Source organism: Photinus pyralis, unplaced genomic scaffold (genome assembly GCF_008802855.1).
Source record: "Photinus pyralis isolate 1611_PpyrPB1 unplaced genomic scaffold, Ppyr1.3 Ppyr1.4_LG4, whole genome shotgun sequence".
Taxonomy (NCBI): Eukaryota; Metazoa; Arthropoda; class Insecta; order Coleoptera; family Lampyridae; genus Photinus; species Photinus pyralis.
Window position 1 is genome coordinate 26578537 of NW_022170511.1, and position 21344 is coordinate 26599880.

General features: G+C 33.6%; 1 protein-coding gene across 1 annotated transcript; it reads left to right on the forward strand.

The window, feature by feature from the left end:
- Nucleotides 1-1617: 1617 nt before the first annotated feature.
- On the forward strand, nt 1618-21054 carry LOC116168320 (PC4 and SFRS1-interacting protein). The gene is made up of 12 exons (XM_031484083.1): nt 1618-1765; nt 1829-2010; nt 2067-2122; nt 10192-10363; nt 10414-10528; nt 10582-10645; nt 12121-12319; nt 12453-12489; nt 16037-16638; nt 20110-20233; nt 20710-20804; nt 20852-21054. The coding sequence occupies exons 2-12, from the start codon at nt 1933-1935 to the stop codon at nt 20858-20860; spliced, it is 1551 nt and encodes a 516-aa protein (XP_031339943.1). The 5' UTR covers nt 1618-1765; nt 1829-1932; the 3' UTR covers nt 20861-21054.
- The last annotated feature ends 290 nt before the right edge of the window (nt 21055-21344 follow it).

Genomic DNA, 21344 nt, shown 5'->3' on the forward strand with positions numbered 1-21344 from the left:
AACTGTTCTCGCCTGATATATTTCTGCTAAGACGTATGTGGGTTTTTTTATTGTACCGAGCTCGCGGCACGGTCCTCTTAAAAAAAAGGTCCGTGTGGCTCGCGGTTACCCATATATATAAGTATATACAGGGTGGTGACTTGCGTCACTCATCATAGGGATTTCAATGTAAAATTCATAACATGCTATTATTGGCTCCCCAAATTATTTTAGAGCAAAAATGTATTAAGGTTTTTTGTAGAAACAAATTTTTTACGTCAATCAACCGTATTAGTTTTCAATTTTTTGCATAATAAAGACGGAAAATTGGAAAAATAAAATCCGCATTTTTCCAATAATCTGTGTTACCATGGAATTTTATAATACAAAAACTACGCCAATATCCGACATGCCATGGAATGTCTGCTATGAAACAAATCAAATTCTATCAAAAAGTATTATATGTAAAACAGCGAATTTGACATAAAGAAAGACCAAATTACTAAAAACGGTTTCGTAATACTTATAACAATTTACAATAAATGTTCGAATAAGTCACCATTAACTGCAAGACAGTAACCAAGTCGATCATAACATCCATTTCGAACTGCTGCTATTAATTGATAACTGGATATCTTTTTGTTTTAGAAAATTCCATGACATAGCAGATTATTGAAAAAGATGGGGGTTTTATTTTTCCAATTTTCCGTCTTTATATGAAAAACATTGAAAACTAATACGGTTTATTGACGTAAAAAATTTTTTTCTACAAAAAACCTTAATACACTTTTGCTCTAAAATAATTTGGGGAGCCAATAATCGCATGTTATGAATTTTACATTGAAATCCCTATGATGCGTTACGCAAGTCACCACCCTGTATATGCGGTTACTATATGCTTAAAGCGACGTTATACCAAAGAGTATTTACTCTTTGGTTATACTAGGCGCTTTCTTTCGGTGATCCAAACGCGTTTGGATTGTCAAATCACGTTCTTTCGAAGTGTGATTTTATAATCATGATTGCTAAAATCGTGAACAAACTGAACATGAAAGTTTTATGATCACAAATTCCCTATAAATGCAAGGATATTTTTGCTCAAATGTTAGGTTAGTCAATTTTCGTAACTGAAGAGGAGCATATAATCGTGCAAGTACTTCCACTTGTATTTAAATTATTTTCATAATCCAAAAAAAAAATACGTAATTCGAATGCAAATGTCTACTTCGTAAACTTAACCATACTTTGATTTAAATTCGCGCGTTCTTTCGTAAAAAGTGATCCTACGAATCACGATCTCGAAATCATAATTGCGAAGTAGTCGAAAGAAAGCGCCTACTATTCAAGAAACCTAACCGTACGTGCAGTAGTAATGATCAGCATCAGCGCTAATCCGGTTTGCAACTTATTCATTTGCCGACTATAGTTGTGGACGTTTTACTCTCAAACAAAGGTGTGTGTGTCCAATCAGTCCGCATATATTTTATTATATTATATACCGTGCAACTGCAAGGACAATTAATCACTTTCACTTGTATGCTTTGGAATTGTGATTGTGCCTCATCCTTCGACTTCAGGCAGAGCCGGTATACCCCAGACCAACGGTGCACCTTGTATATAAGTAATCATACACCAGAAAGAATTTTTAAATTGTAAAGTTGGTATAGGAAGGTTGTCTGCTTGTGTCTGATTCTGTCTGATTGGTAGTTTGTACTTCGTAATCTTTGATGAACCGTTTGTTTTATTACAGTTTTGCCTCGTTAGTTTCGTTTTTACAAAATTTTCTGTAAGTCAAAGGCTTTGCTTTGTTATTGACAACTGTTCATTGTTTTAAATCGATTCTTCACAGGAAACATCTCGCCTGGCCGTGCATGCGTCAACGCTGTATTAAAAAAAACGGTGATACAGCTAAGTTAACAATCCTCTATATTTCCATCATAAATAGCAACAAACATGAAGAAATCTCCTATTTTTAAAGTAGGCGATAAAGTATTTGCCAAGGTGAAAGGTTATCCTGCTTGGCCTGCACAGGTAATGACAAAACAGTTGGTTCCCTAATAAATGGTAAATCGTTTATTATTTGTTAGATTCTTGAAGACCGAGGTGGCAAGTACAATGTGCAGTTTTATGGTACTCTTGAAACGTAAGTATACTCATTCAGTGTTGTAAGAAATATTAACAAACGATCACCAAAATCACGTATGTATGATTTATTATGTTATGATCTGATGAGATAGTTTCTTGGTTTGATAATACAAAAACATATTAGTTGTGTTTGTTTATGCCATGTTAATCAATTGAACTAACTAAAACCGATTTAACACTGTTCGTTTCTGTTTAATCACTACAGGGAAAGGTGTAATTTGAATGTTTTTCTATAGGATTCGGAAACATTTGTAGTTTTGGTTTTGATTGAAGTGGTAGGGAATTAACAGAAATGAACATGCAACAGAAACTTTCGTTTGCCAGATTTTTTTTTCTTTAAAATCCAATCAGCTGAACCATTCCTTAACCTTTTATATTTAGCAATAAATCCAATTACCAAAGTCATGTTGAGCCATGACTAATAAGGCAAAAAGCAGATTCAAACATTATTCAAGTCGAAATGAATACCTATCAGCTGTCATTAGTTTTTTTTTGTAAAAATGTAGTAATTCACTGAGGAAAAAGTGCTTATAATAAACGTTTACAGCGGAAATAGTTACTCTAGCACACGATATTTGTTTTCCGTGCATTTTTGTGGGCGTCCCATTTTGTCCGTGTCAAAAGCTATTTTTCAATTCTTTAGAAAATTTCCATGGCTTAACAAGATTTTGTTAATTGGATTTATTGCCGAATTTTTGATAACATATTAAGCTAGCATTACCCTTGTCAATTTCTTCATGAATTAATTCATGAAGTTACTTCATGAAGAAATTGTATAATGTAATACACCAACTTTGACGTCCAATAAATTCACGAAGAACTTCGTGAATTTCTTCACGAAATTAAAACATGTTCTATTTTTCGCCAATTTTACCGTGAAGTTCAGTGCTACCAAATTTTTGTTTATATCAGAGAGAGTGAGGTTATGACTATATGTTTATGTTTACATTTTACCCGAAAAAATGTAATAAAAACGAGAAGAGTAGTTGTGGAAAGGTAAGCAAAAATGCTTACATGATTACAAAACATTTTACAACTGTAACCTATTTTTTTGATTGGGATGGCACCACTGCTCCAATGACAGATTTGTCAAAAACTTCACCAATTTATTCACAGATGTAAAAACCAAACCCTGTCGTGAAGAAATTGACGACAATAAATTCGTGAATTAATTCATGAATAAATTGACAAGTGTAATGCTAGCTTTAAAAAATAAAACTGAAAATAAACTAATTGGCATATTATTAGATGAGAAAAAAAATCTTCTTTCGATTGGTGTCATTATAAACCCTCCAAGTTAACATGGGGAGCAAAGATCTGCAAAAAACGTTTTTGATAATTTAAATCTTAAAACTTGCATACGAACATAGTTTTTTATAAATAAATGATATATGGAACGAAAATAATTTCATGATCCTTTCACTTCCTGTTTTACCCGATGTGGATAGTAACTTAAAGATTTAAAATAGAACACCCTGTATTTTATTACATTTTCGAAATCTACATGAAAAAGTTTTTCAAAACCAACAGTACTGATCATAGATCATAAAAAACTATGTATATTGATATCCAAATTTTGATTTAAATTATTAATGAGAGCCTGAATGCCATGAATTTTATGATAGTTTATGTCTTCTGTAAAAAAAAAGGTTTATTTCTTGTACCTTAATTATTTTAATTCTCCAGCAGGATGTCTTGATATACATGGACTCGCTGAATGTCGCCTACTGGTAGTGTCTTTAGTTCCTTACATTACCTTCATGTGCAACACATACAAAAGTTTGGTGTACTTGTCTATGGCTAAACATAAAGTTCGTTTCTTAATCAAACCAGCTTGTTTGTTGTTTGTTTCACTTTCAAAGGTTAGCGTCTTTCGTAACCAATGACCTTTTGACTCAAAATTCAATAGGGTGTGTTTATTTGTACCAAAAAGAACCTATATACCAAGTTTGAAGATCCCTAAGAGCTTCCTTTCGAGAGTTGTTGTCTGCGCCAACCGACAGACAATCACACGAGTTTAGGAAGGACCTGTCGGTTTCTTCATAATCGAAATGCACCTAATACTATTATGAAAGAATCTATTTACAACATTTAAAAGTAATTGGTAGCTATCCATCTTATAACGACTCAAAACGGGGTGATATTGACTAAGTGGATTGATAAAGACACTAAACCTTCCCCATACTTCTTTTAATTATTTCAGGTATTGGAATAAAGGCATTAGGTGACAGCGACTATAGTTTCGACCCGAAGGTCATTATCAAGCTTAAGTTTAAGAGAACATATAAAGGTGGTTGAAAATTACATTTTAAAATGGTGAGGACAAAAAGTTTTTTAAATTGTTAACATTGTTATTGTTTCCCATGTTCTAATTAGTAATTTTTCCCCATATTGATAACCAAATGTACCATTTTAAAATGTAATTTTCAACCACCTTTATATGTTCTCTTAAACTTAAGCTTGATAATGACCTTCGGGTCGAAACTATAGTCGCTGTCACCTAATGCCTTTATTCTAATACCTGAAATAATTAAAAGAAGTATGGGGAATGTTTAGTGTCTTTATCAATCCACTTATTATTTAAAAGTAATCTTTTGTTTAGCTTGCATTTCACCCCGTTTCTTGATTTGGGATTTATTAGTGTAATTGTAATAAACCTCAATTTAATGCAATTCAATATAAATCCCTATAATAAATAGGTTGCTGCCGACAAGCTTCAATTAAGTTAAAAATGTTTGTGCGAGGCACCCTAACATTTCTACTGCTATGTGCTTTAGAGGCCAGTTCTTATAGTTACCAAACCAAATGAAACATTGCTAACACATGATTTGATCTCGGGATATTAGACATTCCCAGCTCAATTGCTGGGAATATCATTCTCATAATTTCGTACACATTTACAAAATTTACTATAGGTATATTCTGAAAAAGTAGCAAACAATTCTTATTAATTCTAATAACAAGTCTCTAGTTCAAAATCGGTCTTACTATGTTTGTGGCATGTTTATCTGCCATTATACTTACAAAGTATAATAAATTTGTTTAAAACAAACCAAATACTACTCGTTCTTTAGAGTACAAACATCGACTTGTACTCATACTGTATTTTTGCTGTGATTGGTACTCACTTTGTGATGGTACTTACCTTGTGTATTATTGAGTCTTATGTGTCCAGATTTACCTACACTTGTCAATACATAACACCAAATACCTTAATATAGTAAGGTATTTGATAACACTTCTCTCAATGACGAGCATGCCAAAAGGACAATGTCATCTGAAACAAAAAAGCATAGAATCTTGGCAAAATCAATGGGGGAGACAAAATACCTATCTATCACGTATTAAACTATCGGCACAGATAACATATACTACAGACGGTCAATCTTAAGGGGAAAAAGCACGCTAAGTTTTGTGTCAAATGTCCCCTTATTTAAAAACCTGCTATCCCTCTATTTTGCTCCATCTATTAGCGTATACAACAATGTGTTGGTTCTTCTACAGATTTCTTTCATTGGAATGGTTTTGCAAATTGTCTAGGGAAAGAAGTATTGATACTTTTTTGTTAGAAAGCTGTCCCACAAGAAATCCCCATAATTTACATCTGAGGCGAAGTGCTGATAAGTGATAATCTTTGCAGGTACACTAACACATACAAAGCAAATATCACTTCATATTCGCAATTACGTATTACTCGTTGTCTTTGCCCTTTGGGTGCATAAGCATAAGAAACGATATAACTTGCACCACTTTTCGAATTCTCGAAAAAAGTGTAATCTCCGTGTTTGTTTATATACCTACGTACCTACTCTACTTGCCTACTTGTCTCTCTGTTTGTGGAATAAATCTTGCAATCAGCAATTTAACTTCATTTAACTTGGATAAAGAAAACCTAAACGTAAGCAAATTTTGGAATGAATATTTGCCTCATATGTAATAAATCCCATTTGAGGTGTGCAATTATCGGTCAATTACAGCGGTAATTGCATTGTTGTAGAAAACGAAAGAGCCCTGCGATAATTGCACATTTCATGGGAATACACTTAACAATTTTATAAGTAGGTAAGGTGAGTTTGTAATGTTTATTCGGGAAATATTACCCCGAATTACACTCGTGCATCAAAATAATCCTGATAATTTTTAGCGCATTTTCCAACGAAGTTGGGTGCGCTATTGCAGCCACTTTCTCTGTCCGTCCGTCTGTCCGAGGCCTTAACTACTACTACAGTTTTTGAAGATATTTAGTTTGTTCTTTTTGCATTCGGTAGCGTATCGCTCTGGCACCTGAGTCAAAGAAAATCTTGACGATTGAACTGCGCATGCGCAGGCTGCGCAATTTTAACTTTTTTATTTATTAATATATTTTGTTGAAATTTTAATCACAGATACTTGTAGTAAAGGCAAATATATCGCATACAGTAAAAATCAGATGTGCGCATGCGCAGACTGCGCAACGCAAACTTTCTTTATGGAGATATTTCTATGAAATTTTAACCAAAGATACTTATAGTAAAAGCAAACGTAAGTATTGCATTTTATAAATATCAGATTAATAAGCGCATGCGCAGGACGCGCAATATCAACTGCGCAGTGAGTGTCAACTTCCTTATTTATGAAGATATTTCTTTAAAATTTTAACCATATATGCGTCTAGTAATGAAAAACGTAGCGTACATAGGTATGGCCATTGAGTTAGAAAACTAATGGAGGGAATCAAATGCTTGGCCAGACGTAGACCACGGGAACCAAAAGTGGCCTCTAACTGTGATTAAAGTACCACACCACTTCCGTTATCATTAGCGTTTCACTTCAGTGGCGTAGAGATATAATTTTCTTTCCACTAATAGGAATAATAACAAAAAAAAAACGTATAGAAGGAGTAAAATACATGCTCGTGGTAAAGTAAACAAAATAGACAAGGATGGGAAAGTATGCAGATTTAATATAATCATTGATTACAAATCTAAATATACATCGATGTGTTCCAGTAGTATAATTAAGGCCAGTTTACTATAACCACTACAACTTGACAACTCCCATTAAATTCACTGTGTTGATCAATAGCTACAATTGTTTGGTTGGTCTCAGGTTCATTACAAGTTTTGATAGTACCTACCTACTGCATATTTGACTAGATATTTGATGAACATTTTCCGGTGCAACCTTTGGTCGAAATCACAGTCAATGAAGCGTTGTGAGCACAAAAGTAAATTTCGAGAGCTGTTCTTGAGATATATTTACAAATGTTAGGTAACCATTTTGCTCGAAGTACCGGTTCGTTTGAAAAACTAAGAAACATAAACTAGGTACCTACAACCTCGGCTACAACATGATAAATGACATGTCTTACCGATGAAAGGAAATTCCGTGTTTCTTCCCTTTATGAGAAATTTTGCATGATACGCAGCTAATCATTCTCAATTCACAAAATTGCGTGTGATAAAAACACTGTGCGGCAGTTAGTTATTTATATAAACCAGAGCACAACACCGATCCGAAATTATTAGGTACTGAAAATGGCAAATTTAATAAAATTTGAATTTGGTGGAAAACTGACAGTGACAGGACACGCGTTTTCATGTCAAATAATGTCGGCCAAAATGTACCTTCACGGGAACCTATCCACGCGAGTGGCCTCTATCTGTGGCAACTTCCGTCTACAAAAATTCTTACCCCCTCCACCATTATATTCCCTCCATTAGTTTTCTAACTCAATGGGTATGGCCTTTGGGGAAGTATTGATCAATTTATGGAAAATGCGCTGAAGTTACACTTCATAATTTGTTAAAAGAGCATTTTGATGTGCTCGGAATGGAAATTTTCGCCGGAACGCAAGCATCAGCCCATCAGGAGGAAGGGGGGGGGTAACATAGAAAACATGTACTACGTACATTAAAACAACGAGAAAACGTAACAAAAATTAAATGTTTCATTTTTATTGTTTCCCTTGGTGTGGAGACCAGTGGATACTAATGGGTTTCGTGTGCTGGTATGATCTGAAGGACGTATTTTCGTTTCCATGTGATTTTTATCGCATTAATGACAAATAATCCAACATATGTAGGGTTCTGTAAAATTTCTTTGTGTGCGGGTGGAGAGGATCTGACGCTGCGGTCCCTTTACGAAAAGGAACAGTGTACAAATATTTTCGACGAAACGGAACGATATTGTAATACTTTTTACCGTTCCGGTCCATTCCGAGCCCTGGTACCAACTGAAAATTCGACTCTAAACAAATTCATTTGTCAAATGCGAAAAAAACTGCATTTTTCCATTTTTTCTTGTTTTTTTTGTGTATAGCAATATGTTCCGGGAGCTTCCGGGCAGTGAACTACATAGAATACACAATACACTTGGTTTCGTTGTGTGAAATGCCAACATCCAGTTCAGAATACTTTTGGAGATAATTTGACTGGACTATGTTGACCCTACACATTGACATAATAAATAAAGTTCGTTAAGTGCAGCTCCCTCCCCTAATCAAAAAAATTTGTGATGGTATTATCACAGATACATATAGGTAGGCAAGGCCGTGCGAGGGGGAGGGGCGAGGGGGGCCCAGGCCCTGGACGCCAAGTCTGGGGGGCGCTGAAGTCGCCCGTCGTCGCCTTCGTCGGGAGCGTCAAAGGCGTGAGTGAAAGATTTACCTCGAATTATATAAACGAATCCGTACATACTCTTGTTTCGTATTTTATAAATTCAGAATCAGTAAAAATTAAAAAATTAAAAACTGTCGCGTTTATAAAGTCGGTAATTCCATGGAGTTAGGAAATCAAACAAAAGCGCCTGCATTTGCCATGTTTGATCTCAAATTGCCATGGCACCACTGATTTTCTTAAAAGCGCCAGTTTTTAATTATCCAATTTCTTGGATTCAAAGTTCAGAAAATTAAAAGCTATAGTATGCATGGATTCGTAATTTTTTTCCCTACAAAAAACCTAAATAGACTTTCTCTCTAAAATAATTAGAGAAGTCAATAATCAGAAATGAAAAAATTTCTATTGCAATTCCTATGGTGCGTTGAACAAGTCACCACCCGGTATAATAATATATTTATTATGGAAAAACAAAAATTATGTTTATTATTCTAATAAAATCTTTCCTTGTCCAACCTCATAATTTTATATGTGGAGGCCAAATTTAGTTTCCGCCCTTGTATAATAACCAAACCCGCTCCATCAATTTTTTAAATGTTTAGAAAAGAGAAAAATGAAGAATTAAAATGTATCCTATTTCATGTAATTTATGATGTTATACAAGTGAGCGCTTATCTTATCTACATAAAGGCCGGCGTTGAAGCCGAGGAAATAAGGTTTGAGTATGTATTTTATTTTTACAAAAATGACTCCATCTATTACACACTTTTACCACACACAACAGTTTTCTGTGCGTCTACCACATTTTACGACAAATTATTTCGACTGCTGCAAGGTAGACAACACACTAACCGTACTCTATTAGCTGTTGCGTTTATTTCTATAGCATTGCATTGACCGTCTGTAGTATATGTTGTCTGTGCTATTACTAAATCTGAAATAAGTTATGCGTAATGGTTCTTTGTTTCCTACTGCTCGTCCCTTTGCAATAACTATAGTCAGCCCTGTGATGTATCAGAAACTTCAAACTTAATGTGAAGCTTATTTCCCAAAAAAACGTTTTGCGTTATTTAGTATGGGCGAAATAATGTTTTCTAAAGATAACCTGCACGATAAGTTTAATGTTGAATATAATATCTTCTGCAGGTTTTAACTTATGTATTCGCCGAGGTATTCGCGTTGTGCATATTAAAATTGGTTATCCAAAATTGCCTAAACCACTCGAGTGGGTTACCTATGCCTGCAACACTCAAGTGAGAGTTTTTTATTTTTCTCAACTTAAACGCCAAATATATTTGTGTTTTGTTTTTCTACATAATTGCATTTGGTTCTAGATGATTCTTTTAAATCCATCTGAAAATATCTATGGAAACCCTGTATAGGAAATGTGATGTTTAGGAAATTTTACGGGAAATTAAATAAATAATAGGTTTGTGTGGCTTGTATGTATTGATTGTGCCTTATTTTTTAGAGCAATTGTGAAGCCAAAGGATGTGTATTACTATTTACAACATAAGAATTCATTTATTAAGACCTTAAAACGTAAGGATTACAATGAAGCTATTGAAGAAATTGAAGCGGCAATTAAAGATGCTGGCGGGTCAGATGGAGGTTCCGAAAAGGTGATTGATAACAATGATAAGGTATTGCTTATAATATTGAGTTTTTAAAACTAACTTTTATTATTTTGAAGGTTACATCTACAGCAAATACCAAAACAGAAAACAAGGGAAATAAGCGAAAAAGGTCGGCATCATCAGATGACAATTCGGGAAAGAAACAAGGTGAAGAGGTGGTAAAGGAATCTGGTAAGTCAAATTTTTATCTTGTCTGGGATTTTGTATAATTGCCAATTCTACAGGTCCAAAGGAGAAGCTTAGGAAAACTACAGCAGAACCACTTCCAAAGAAATTGCGGTCATCACGGTGAGTATTTTATTGGAATAACAATGAAGATATCCAATCACAATAAAATTTAATACTCTTGCAATTCAATTGAAATTTTGTATAGTGCCATAGTCCGAGAGCTGGTAGACATTGTTGGGTAGGTATTTGAGGCACGCTGTAAACTTGTCCAATACTTCTCCAATGATTCAGGGCCAAGGGACTCCTGATTTGAAGTGTATACTGGTCGCAATAAATACATGAACACCTAGTGCACTTTGATCACTTTTGATGAAAGTTTTAGGAGAATTGTCTTCATTTCGAAATAAGAAGCGATGAAAATTTCAACATGATACAATTACAACTGATTCAGACGACACTAATAATATGTAGATCATTCACTATTTCTTATGCATTCGGATACTCGACTGGGCATATATTATTCAGGATCCTCAGATCCTTTATAGTTTTGTATTGTCGTCCGTCCGTGTGCGCTATAACTTTTTAAAAGTGGCCGATTGTGTTGAAATTTGGTGTACGGGTACTTTGGACATTAAGGACTGCCGCTATTGATTTTCAGGAAGCGGGTTGAACAGGAACAAAAGTTATAGGACTTTGAGTGAATCGGGAACAGGAAAAACTGTGGGCTCAACATAATAGAAATCAACATATTTCATTCCCTAGGTCATGTATCGAGTTTGGATTTTCGCTAGACTATTCCCTATGACTCTTAGATAATATAACTCTTCTCTGTGGTATAGGTCAAACGTTTTACAGCAAAATGTATCCAAAATTATTCTTTACACATGAATTTAGAGTTGTAAAAGCTTTCAAACGCATTATCTTGATTCTGAAAGAGTTCATCACGTGCACATTTGATAACTGCATGTGTGTGATTCAAAGATGTTAAATTATTTTTCTGAGGCCACATGGATTTTGATCAAAATATGCCAAAATCGTTATTTATGCACCAAGATCGTTGGGAAAAAGATTAGGAGCATTATCTCAATGCCCAAGACATGAAATTGATCCATTTTTGGCGACTACGTGGATTTTGATCAAAGCATGTCAAAGTCATTATTTATGCGCCAAGATCGTTGGGAAAAAGGCCAAGAGCATTACCTCATGACCAAAATATGAATTTGATCTATTTTTGGCGACCACATGGATTTTGATCAAAACGTCAAAATCTTTATTCTTGTACTGATGATTGATGGTTTATTCATTTTTTGATCTGCACTTTCAATTGATTTTCATTCCCTATATCTTTCAAGTATTACTGTGCAAGTATGACTACACAAATATAACTGCACAAAAATTATAAAAAAAATGTGACAAATATGGAAAAACTTATACCAAATCATTCCCGATTTAATGTAGAAAGTTTTTTGTTATTCCCTCCACAAACTTTTTAGTCACTCTTCCTGTTTATACGATATACCCATTGTAAGATATTTTGATTATAATTATTTCAATTTCATTATTGGTTGTAGTTGTAATACCTACAATGTTTATAGGTTCACAAGCACTACAGAAGAAGAAATCTCTACAGATGAATCAGAAAGTGTACTAAAAACTGAGGAATCAGAAAGTACAATCGAAAGTCCAGACTTGTTGGGTCAGGAAAAAATTAAAATTGCCGTAGAGGAACCTGTTGTAACCGCTAGTGATATTAAAATTGTAACGGAGGAGTATCTCAAGGCGATTATTGCTTATGTAAGATTTTTTTTTAATGTGTCCTGTGATGATATTAGAAAAATAATTTAATCACTTCCTTGCATTCTTATGTAATTTGCCATAGTATTAATCATTTGCAATGACATTATGATTGACACTCATTTATTTGCAGGCTGAATTTGTGACAAAAGAACCAAAGGTCTTCAAAAGTAAGTATCAATTTGTTTCAAAGCTGTACAGATATGTATTTATTTATATTCTAAATCATGTAACCAATTGCTAAACGCTGGTGTCACGTTACAAAAATGTTTTTTAAGTCACATCAAAATATTTTCAAAAGATTGCAACCACATTATTACAAAAATCCGAGATGCATTCAAAAAATACTTATTTATTAAACATTTTTTACATACACATTTTTCATTGCAGCATTAGACATTTATTTCTATTCTCAGAACAAAGAGTATTAATTTCCCATAATGAGTTTGTTGCATAGGTATTACAGTTTTGCAGTATCTTCATTACATGTTTCCATGCTTTCTTATTTTAACCTCACCCTAAAACACAGTATGTAACATTCAAGTAACTTTGATATAAAATTTGTAAATGAAACATCTTTGAATCCATGTAGGTGCTTGTGCTAACCATAACTGAATGTTTTTTATAACCTAGCTTGATTCCGATTGGTATACACCGCAGTTAAAATAGAATGTATTAGATACTAAATATTGGATTTTGTATGAAAAAAGATAGCAAGTTTGCTAATTCCATTTCCTGAAAAGCTTGTTTACTTTCTTAGCCCTTCCAACTGAAATTGGAGGCCATTTCATTGGAAATTACATGGATCATAATCGAACCTATCAGTTTCGGTATTTGTCTTCGGCCTGATGCACTATAATGTTTTTATCTAAAACGTGAGATAGATTGGTATGATTTAATCTAAACAAAATGACATAGCACAACCAATTTATCTAGATAGATAAAGATATACAGGTATACAGGGTGGTGACTTGGCATAGCGCATCATAGGGATTTCAATGTAAAATTCATAACATGCGATTATTAGCTCCCCAAATTATTTTAGAGCAAAAATGTATTAAGGTTTTTTGTAGGAAACAAATTTTTATGTCAATCAACCGTATTAGTTTTCATTTTTTTGCATAATAAACACGGAAAATTGGAAAAATAAAACCCCCCATCTTTTTCAATAATCTGTCATGCTATGGAATTTTATAATACAAAAACTACGCCAATATCCGTCATGCCATGGAATGTCTGCTATTAGGACAGTGAATTCAACATAAAGAAATACCAAATTACTAAAAACGGTTTCCTAATATAACAATTTACAATATCTGTTCGAGTAAGTCACCATTAACCGCAAGACAGTAACCAAGTCAATCATAAAATCCATTTTGAACTGCTGTTAATTGATAACTGGATATCTTTTTGTTTTAGAAAATTCTATGGCATCACAGATTATGGAAAAAGATGCGGGCTTTATTTTTCTAATTTTCCGTCTTTATATGAAAAAAATTGAAAACTAATATGGTGGTTTGGCGTAAAAAATTTTTTTCTACAAAAAACTTTAAGACATTCTTGCTCTAAAATAATTTGGGGAGCCAATAATCGCATGTTATGAATTTTACATTGAAATCCCTATGATGCGTCACGCAAGTCACCACCCTGTATATACCACGATGGAGAAGTCTATTATTGCCTTCGCACCTTACAACCCTCGGCGCAAGCGCCTCGGGATGTAATCTTAGTGCTCAGGCAATAATACTGGACTTCTCTACCTTGGTATATAATGTACTATTATCATATAGTGTGTATAAAACTTAAAATATTGTCATTCTGTTAATACAAAATAATAAAACAATTGTAACAACGTATGTGGTACATATACAATAATTATCTTTGAGTACTGCTTTGAATCCGTCAAACCTCAGAAACGGTGGGCCAAAAGTTTTTGTTTTACTACCCCACTGGATCCTACGCAAAAATATCTAAAATAGGTTTATACCTGTTTCTATCTTACATCGGTATTAAGATATGATAACATCCCAAAAAGTCAAACTTTTCGTTTTCTCCCTGTATCTGAGAAACAAACATGGCTAAAACCGCAAGATTCGTATTGTTAAAAGCAGTTGAGATCTAGACTCAGATACACTGCAGTCGTAACCAACTTGGAACGCAACGGCCCTTGCTAGGGGCATTTTTTTCAGAGAGTCCGAATCTGTTATCAGATTTTCCATAACATGCTACATGTAGAAGCTATAGGTTACTACTTTCTTATGCATGGACGGACGGATATTGGATTTTTACAGAATGAGATAGAGGAGGAAATTTATTTGAAATCATATCCACGTTGATTCAGCAAAATCTAGTGCCCATGGATGTTTCCCTTTTGTTTTTCATTTTGTCCATTATCTCATTCTGTAAAAGTCTAATATGGCGTCCATATGAAATAAGAAAGTAGTAGCTTGTAGGCTGTTGTTTCTACATCTAGCGTGTTGTCGAAACCTTGACAACAGATTCAGATTCTTGGAAAAAAGTGCCCATATAAGGTGCTAACAGGCACTGTCAATTTCCGAACGTTTAACCTTCCTAATACCAGGTGGGGCAGCATGCCTATTTACGTGGATATTTTTGTTTTTAGTCTACTTACAGGGTTGTCCTCATAGTACATTGTTCTTTACAATCTTAGGAAGCAACTAAACCAAACATGTCTAAATTATTTTTAAAAATAATGAGATTATTATTTTAAAAAAAGCTGAGCGTACTGCATGCGGGGCGAATAATCGCCCCACGTGGTATTTGGTGTCGGTGATTTGTAATTGTAATATAATTATTGCCCACAATTATTTAGAAATTTAACGTTTATTTAATTACTGATTATGGAAATTACACTTTCGGGTTGTTTATGCAGTTTTGCATTTGGACCTAATTAATTTCTATTCATTCAAAAAATCCTTCTAGTAATATAGTTATTACTAAAAACGTTTTCAAAATTATGATATCTCACATTATTTCCTCTTTTACATCATTTTAACATTAATTTTGTCTTAAATCTACAAAAACAACACTGGGGCGAACATTCGCCCCACCTGGTATTAGGTGTTTTAAAATTGACCTGGTATTAGGAAGGTTAAGCTAAGGAAAATTAAAACGAAATTTGACATTTTCAGTGCTTATTTATAAAGGTTTCAGTGCTTATTTAAAGGTTTTTGAAAAATTTCAAATGCGTTTTTTTACTTAGAAAACTTCTCAATGGTGAGCCACGAATTTGACCCACCCTGTACATAAAAGGTTTCGAGATCCATCACATAACAGTATTCAGATAACATAAATAATCACGTTTGGCACTTAGGCACAATAAGATAATGGCAAAAGCCATTGTCTTGTATAGCCATAATAAACTCAAAAAGAGGGATCATTTATTTCGCTAATTATTTTGTCATATGAAAAATGCATTTAATACCTACAAAAACCTCAAAAGATCTCAGCATTATGTAGAAAAAGTAAAAGTTCCAGTGCTTGTGTAGGCGCAGTAAAGTAACAACTATTGTTTTTAAAGCTTGATATGTTTATGCAATTAAAAATTAGGTTTTTCATGTAAATCGTACACAACAAATTTTGCATTCTGACCTAATTTCAAAATTATAGTTCAAATTTAACATTTGAAAATATTTTGTTCTGTCCTTGCCTAAAGTTTATAAGGAATAAATGTCTAATACTTTTTTTATTTTTAAGGAAAAGCAATTGAACCCAGGCAATCATTCCCAAACGAGACTGTAGTAACCAAATTACCATCTGGTAAATTTATCGGCATTAAATACAATAGAGATCCAGTTCCACCTTTGAACAACGAATATGATAGAGCAATTTACGATGAAACGGAAGCGAAGACTGTTCTATCTTTGAAAAAACTTTTAGAAGAAGGTAAATGTGATCCAGAGACTGACAAAACACTATTTATAATGAACATCGATATTACGGAAGCAGAAATAAAAGAAATCGTTAGATTAGAGATAATAGAACATAAACAAACCAAAATCAATTTGCTTAAAATAGAGTCTAGTTTAATAGAGTGTGATGCTAAAATTAAGAAAAGTTTAACATTAGAGAGAGCTCAGCCAGTACCTGCCTTACAGTTGCTAGATCGGATGCTTCATTTGAATTTGCAACCTTTAATGTTAAAGAAACATCCACACATTGTTGATATGATCAGAAGGTTACGCCACTATATTGGCAATGTCTCGGCGTGGGATTTCACGAATGAACAGTATGAGGAATTTACTATTGCTGCAGGAGAAATTAGAAACAAAGCTGATGATGTTTTTTACAAGTTCTCTGTAAGTATTACATTTATTTTAATTACGCACTCGCATTTGCTTTTGTTCTATCAGGATTCAGGCATTATCTTAATCCACATCTTCCTTAAAAATTCCATTCTCTTAACGTTTAAGGAACAAACCTGCGTTTTTTTAATTGAAAACTTGAGTACTTTGACATTTTGTATATGGTACAGGTATATTTTCAGATTATTTGCAATTATATTGTCTAAATCTTTTCACAGGGACACCGCAATAGACACTATGCAGACCAATACCTAGTACAGTTTGCAGTGCTATAAAGTAATGATTTAAGGTTTACAATATATGATAAACAAGTATAAAAGTAGCCTTGCGATTTCTTCAATAACGTTCTTTTGAAGTAAATTTTATAATAAATTATTATCAGTGCGTTAAATAAAAGACTGTGTCCAAGATAAGGATATCTATCATGGGGATCTTTTATCACCTTTAAAGAAAACCAGAAAATTCTGATTATTTCGGAACATATGCTAGAGAAACCGAAATTTGCCGATTTGGTTTTTATTTTTTCTGATGTTATTTGAATAGATACAAAAAGAATAAAAAACACCTTCTCGTTGCGACTTTTTGAGCTCTACAACAAATCGGTCAGAGATTTCCAAAACAACGTTTCCCTTTGGAAAAATCACCATCAATTTCATTTTTTATATAGCCCTTAAAAAAGTGCATACTGTATTGAATAGCATTTTTTATTATGAATACAACCATGTGTGGCACAAAAAAAGTTGGAAACTTTTGGTTTCAACAGGATGATGCACCCGTGCACAACGCCCTAATTGTGCGAGGATACCTATCGGACAAATTTTCTAGGAAATTTGTCCAAAGAGTTTTCTCACACGGTTAGGGCGTTGTGCGCGGGTGTACCGTCCTGTTAAAACAAAGTTTCCAAACTTTCTTTTTTTGTGTGCTATACATGGTTGCATTTGTAATAAAAACTGTTACTTAATACAGTATGTACTTTTTTTAAGAGCGATATAGACCAATAAAGTTGATAATGAATACTCCGAAACGCAACATTGTACCTCTCAACCACGAACTTATAAATTAATATGGACTGCTAATGCTGAATTGACAAATGACACCTACATGGGGGCAGTCATGATGTGTACTCACTTGGCGCGAAATTCACATCAACCTCACGTTTTCTAAACAAATTACTGTGACACATGTCATTTTCCAAGGCTGCAATAGTCTCAAAACTTGAGCACTAGGAAAATTCCCCTAAAAAATAACTAAAACGTGCACATCATGGCCGCGCCCATGCTAGGGCCATTTCTATCTCTATGCAACTGTTTGATCAGCAGTCCATCTTAATTTATAAGTGCGTGCTCTCAACAGTGTGTTGGACTGCTCAAGTTAGAAAAAAATAAAAACGAAATCGGAAAATGTTGGTTTTTCTGGCATATTTTCGAAAGTAATCAGATTTTTTGGTTTTCTTTAAAGCTTGATAATAACTCTTTAATTGCGTAACTTTTCCCTAATTTTACCATCGTCGTATATTGTATGGTTTCGGAGATCACCATGGTAGACGTCCTTATCTTAGACGCAGTGTATATGCCTGTTTTTTAAAATTCTTATTTCGGCGAAAGTGCAGGAATTAGCTAAATTAGGAATTATTTTATTTTATTTTATGCTCTACCAACCCAACCCACTATACATTTACAAATATCCATGCCCGAACCAGGGACCTTTAGCACCACAGTTCAGCTTTAACTGAACTGGGCCACACAGGCACTCATTTATATGTTTTTATAAAAGTACACTGGAGTATGCCGTGATAATAAAAAACAAAAGAATGTCCGAAAGTAAATAAGTGTCGTCAATTAATTATTTGCCGCATGTGTACTTTTTGGTAGTAAAATAAACTTATTTAAAAAGGTGAATTTCAAAAAAGATGAACTAATCTTATTTTACTACAAAATCGTAACAGTAAAACAATAAAAAATTAATTTGTGACACTTATTTACTTTTGGGCAAACTTTTGTTTTTTATTATCGCAGCCTACTCCGGTGCATAAACATGTAATTAATATTAAATAAATATTGATTAACGTAAGAACTACGAAGTTTAGACACAGCGCATCGCTTATAAAAGTTCGCAAAAGACTCGAATAACGAAATACATATAATAGTGGTAGTTCTATTTGAAAAAAATATACTCACCCATTATAAGTTTGCCTCGTGTCGCGGATGTGAATCGTGACCTTGGCGATATCTGGATGTTTAATAGTTACAAAAGTTATTGAACAGTGGCGTGGAAAATTTACTCGTCATAATAATTGTACCTATCTAGAGGCCTTGTTTATATATTGCTAAATGAAAGAATAAATTAAACAAATCATTTTATTGGTTATGAATACACCTATACCTACCTAAAACCATTGTAATATACAAGTATTGAAAAAGGTTATTGCAGGTCTGACTTTTAATAAACTAGAAAGAAACTCAATAAGCATTATTTATATTTATATATATGAGTGTGAAGTGAGATAAAATACAAACAAAGTAAAAGCGCTGATTCCAATCATGCGTCTGTCTCTCTCCCACTCATGTAATGCGAATTGGGTTTCTTTTTAGCTTAACAACAAACCTGCAATAATCTTTTTCCATACCTGTATGTCAGAAATGTCTATTTACATTTTATTCTGCCCTTAAGAAATCACGTGACATTTTCAGCATTTCCATTTTGAAAATGTGAAGACCGGCTAATTCCATTGCAATTATTGCAGGAACTGTGTGATGTAACCACAATACTACAAGGAGTATTATGCCTTGACGAAGAAGTTTTGTCCTGAACACTTTGTGGCAGCTCTTTTCTAATGTCATGGATATTTTCAGAAATATAAGGAATTTCTATCTCCAACGATACTCGGTGTGTCCTCTTCAGTAATGACACACCCCTCGATCCTGTAAAAAAATGTTTAAATATAATTTATTTTGTGTATCAGCATACTTACATAGGTATATTTGGTAGCCTGTGGGCAACATGGGGAAAGCGTGCCTATTGCATTACAGATTTTGCTGTAGTCTCCCTTCTTTTTGTAGAATATTCTTTTCTTCTTTGGTGATACTAACCTTGAAGTATTTGCCACTTGGTGTTGAGCAACTTGCTGCAAATTTAATTATATACAGTATGCCCCGAGATGAGGTGCACTATACCTATAATTGATATTTATTTCAAGGAAAACTAAATGGTGCATTTAGACTTTTGAAACAAGAAGGACTTTTTCTCGAAAAATGAACCTCATCTTGGGATACACTGTATAATTGTAATGCAAAGTCTAGAAACTTACCATCTTCACTGGAAAATTATTTCATTGGTTTATCTAGGTTATCATTTAAAACAAAAAAACACAAATTTGGCAATTACTCTGAACACAATATTGCTATAATTACTGTATTAGATGGCACTTAATTCGATTTTTGGGTTAGTAACCTAAGTTTTTTTTAGGAATTATTCAACATGCCCAATGAAACAGTATTCTGGGAAGTATTCAGTGATGAAGTCGATAACTTCAAAGAGCAAGTTAGTGGCTTGAGTGAAAGCGTAGTATTTTCGCTTACATCCGAACCAAGTAAGTTTCCACTGATTTTACTATAAAAAAAAAGTGTGTTCAAATAATTCATCTTTAGAAGAGTAGTTATTTTGTCCATTTCTGTTCAATGAATCGTTCATTCAAACTCCTGTAGCATTGACAGCCAGTGTTGTTATTATGTCCCTGTCGAGCACTCACGAATGTGAATCTTTGTACTGGGATACACAGACACGTTTTAAACAATGGCAATAAAACCAGGCTATAGTATATAAACTATAATATGTGAACTATGGTTTCTAAGCAAAATTATCTTCTTGTAACATATTTACCTCATTAGTGACCGATTTCACAAACAATGGTTAAGGTTAATAAATGATGAAAAATTTTAGAATGGGAAGCCTCTTACCTTATAATCAAAGGTAAACATTCTAATATTTTTAATTAACAATTAACCTACTCTTCATTTGTAAAATCGGGCATTGGTGTCTGCACAAACTATTAATTATTTGCTTAAGATTGTAGGCAATCATTTTTGAATAAAATTGAGGACGACGAGGAAATGAAGATAATAGTTTCCAGAATGGAGAAAACTAAACCAGAGACTGAAAATGTACGTATTTGATATGTGAATGTCATCTAATCAATTGCTCATTTTAGGGTAGCTAAGCAACATAAATCACACCTATATATATGTGGAGTTCTATTTTATTGTTAATGGAGACTTGCTTGAAGAATGTTCACTTAATTGATTTGATGGATTCAAAGCAGTACTCAATGATAATTATTGTATATGTACCACCTACATTGTTACAATTGTTTTATTATTTTGTATTAACAGAATTACAATATTTTAAGTTTTATACACACTATATGATAATCGTACATTATATACCAAGGTAGAGAAGTCCAGTATTATTACCTGAGCACCAAGATTACATCCCGAGGCGCTGGCGCCGAGGGTTGTAAGGTGTGAAGGCAATAATAGACTTCTCCACCGTGGTATATATACTATTTTTTTTACTACTAGTACTTGAACTCCTCTAAATTAACATATATTGTTAAGAATTGTGAACGGTTGGACAGCATTTTTTGTTTATTAATTTAACATGTCATTTAAGGGCGTGGAAGTAAGGTGGAAGGCCGTATATTG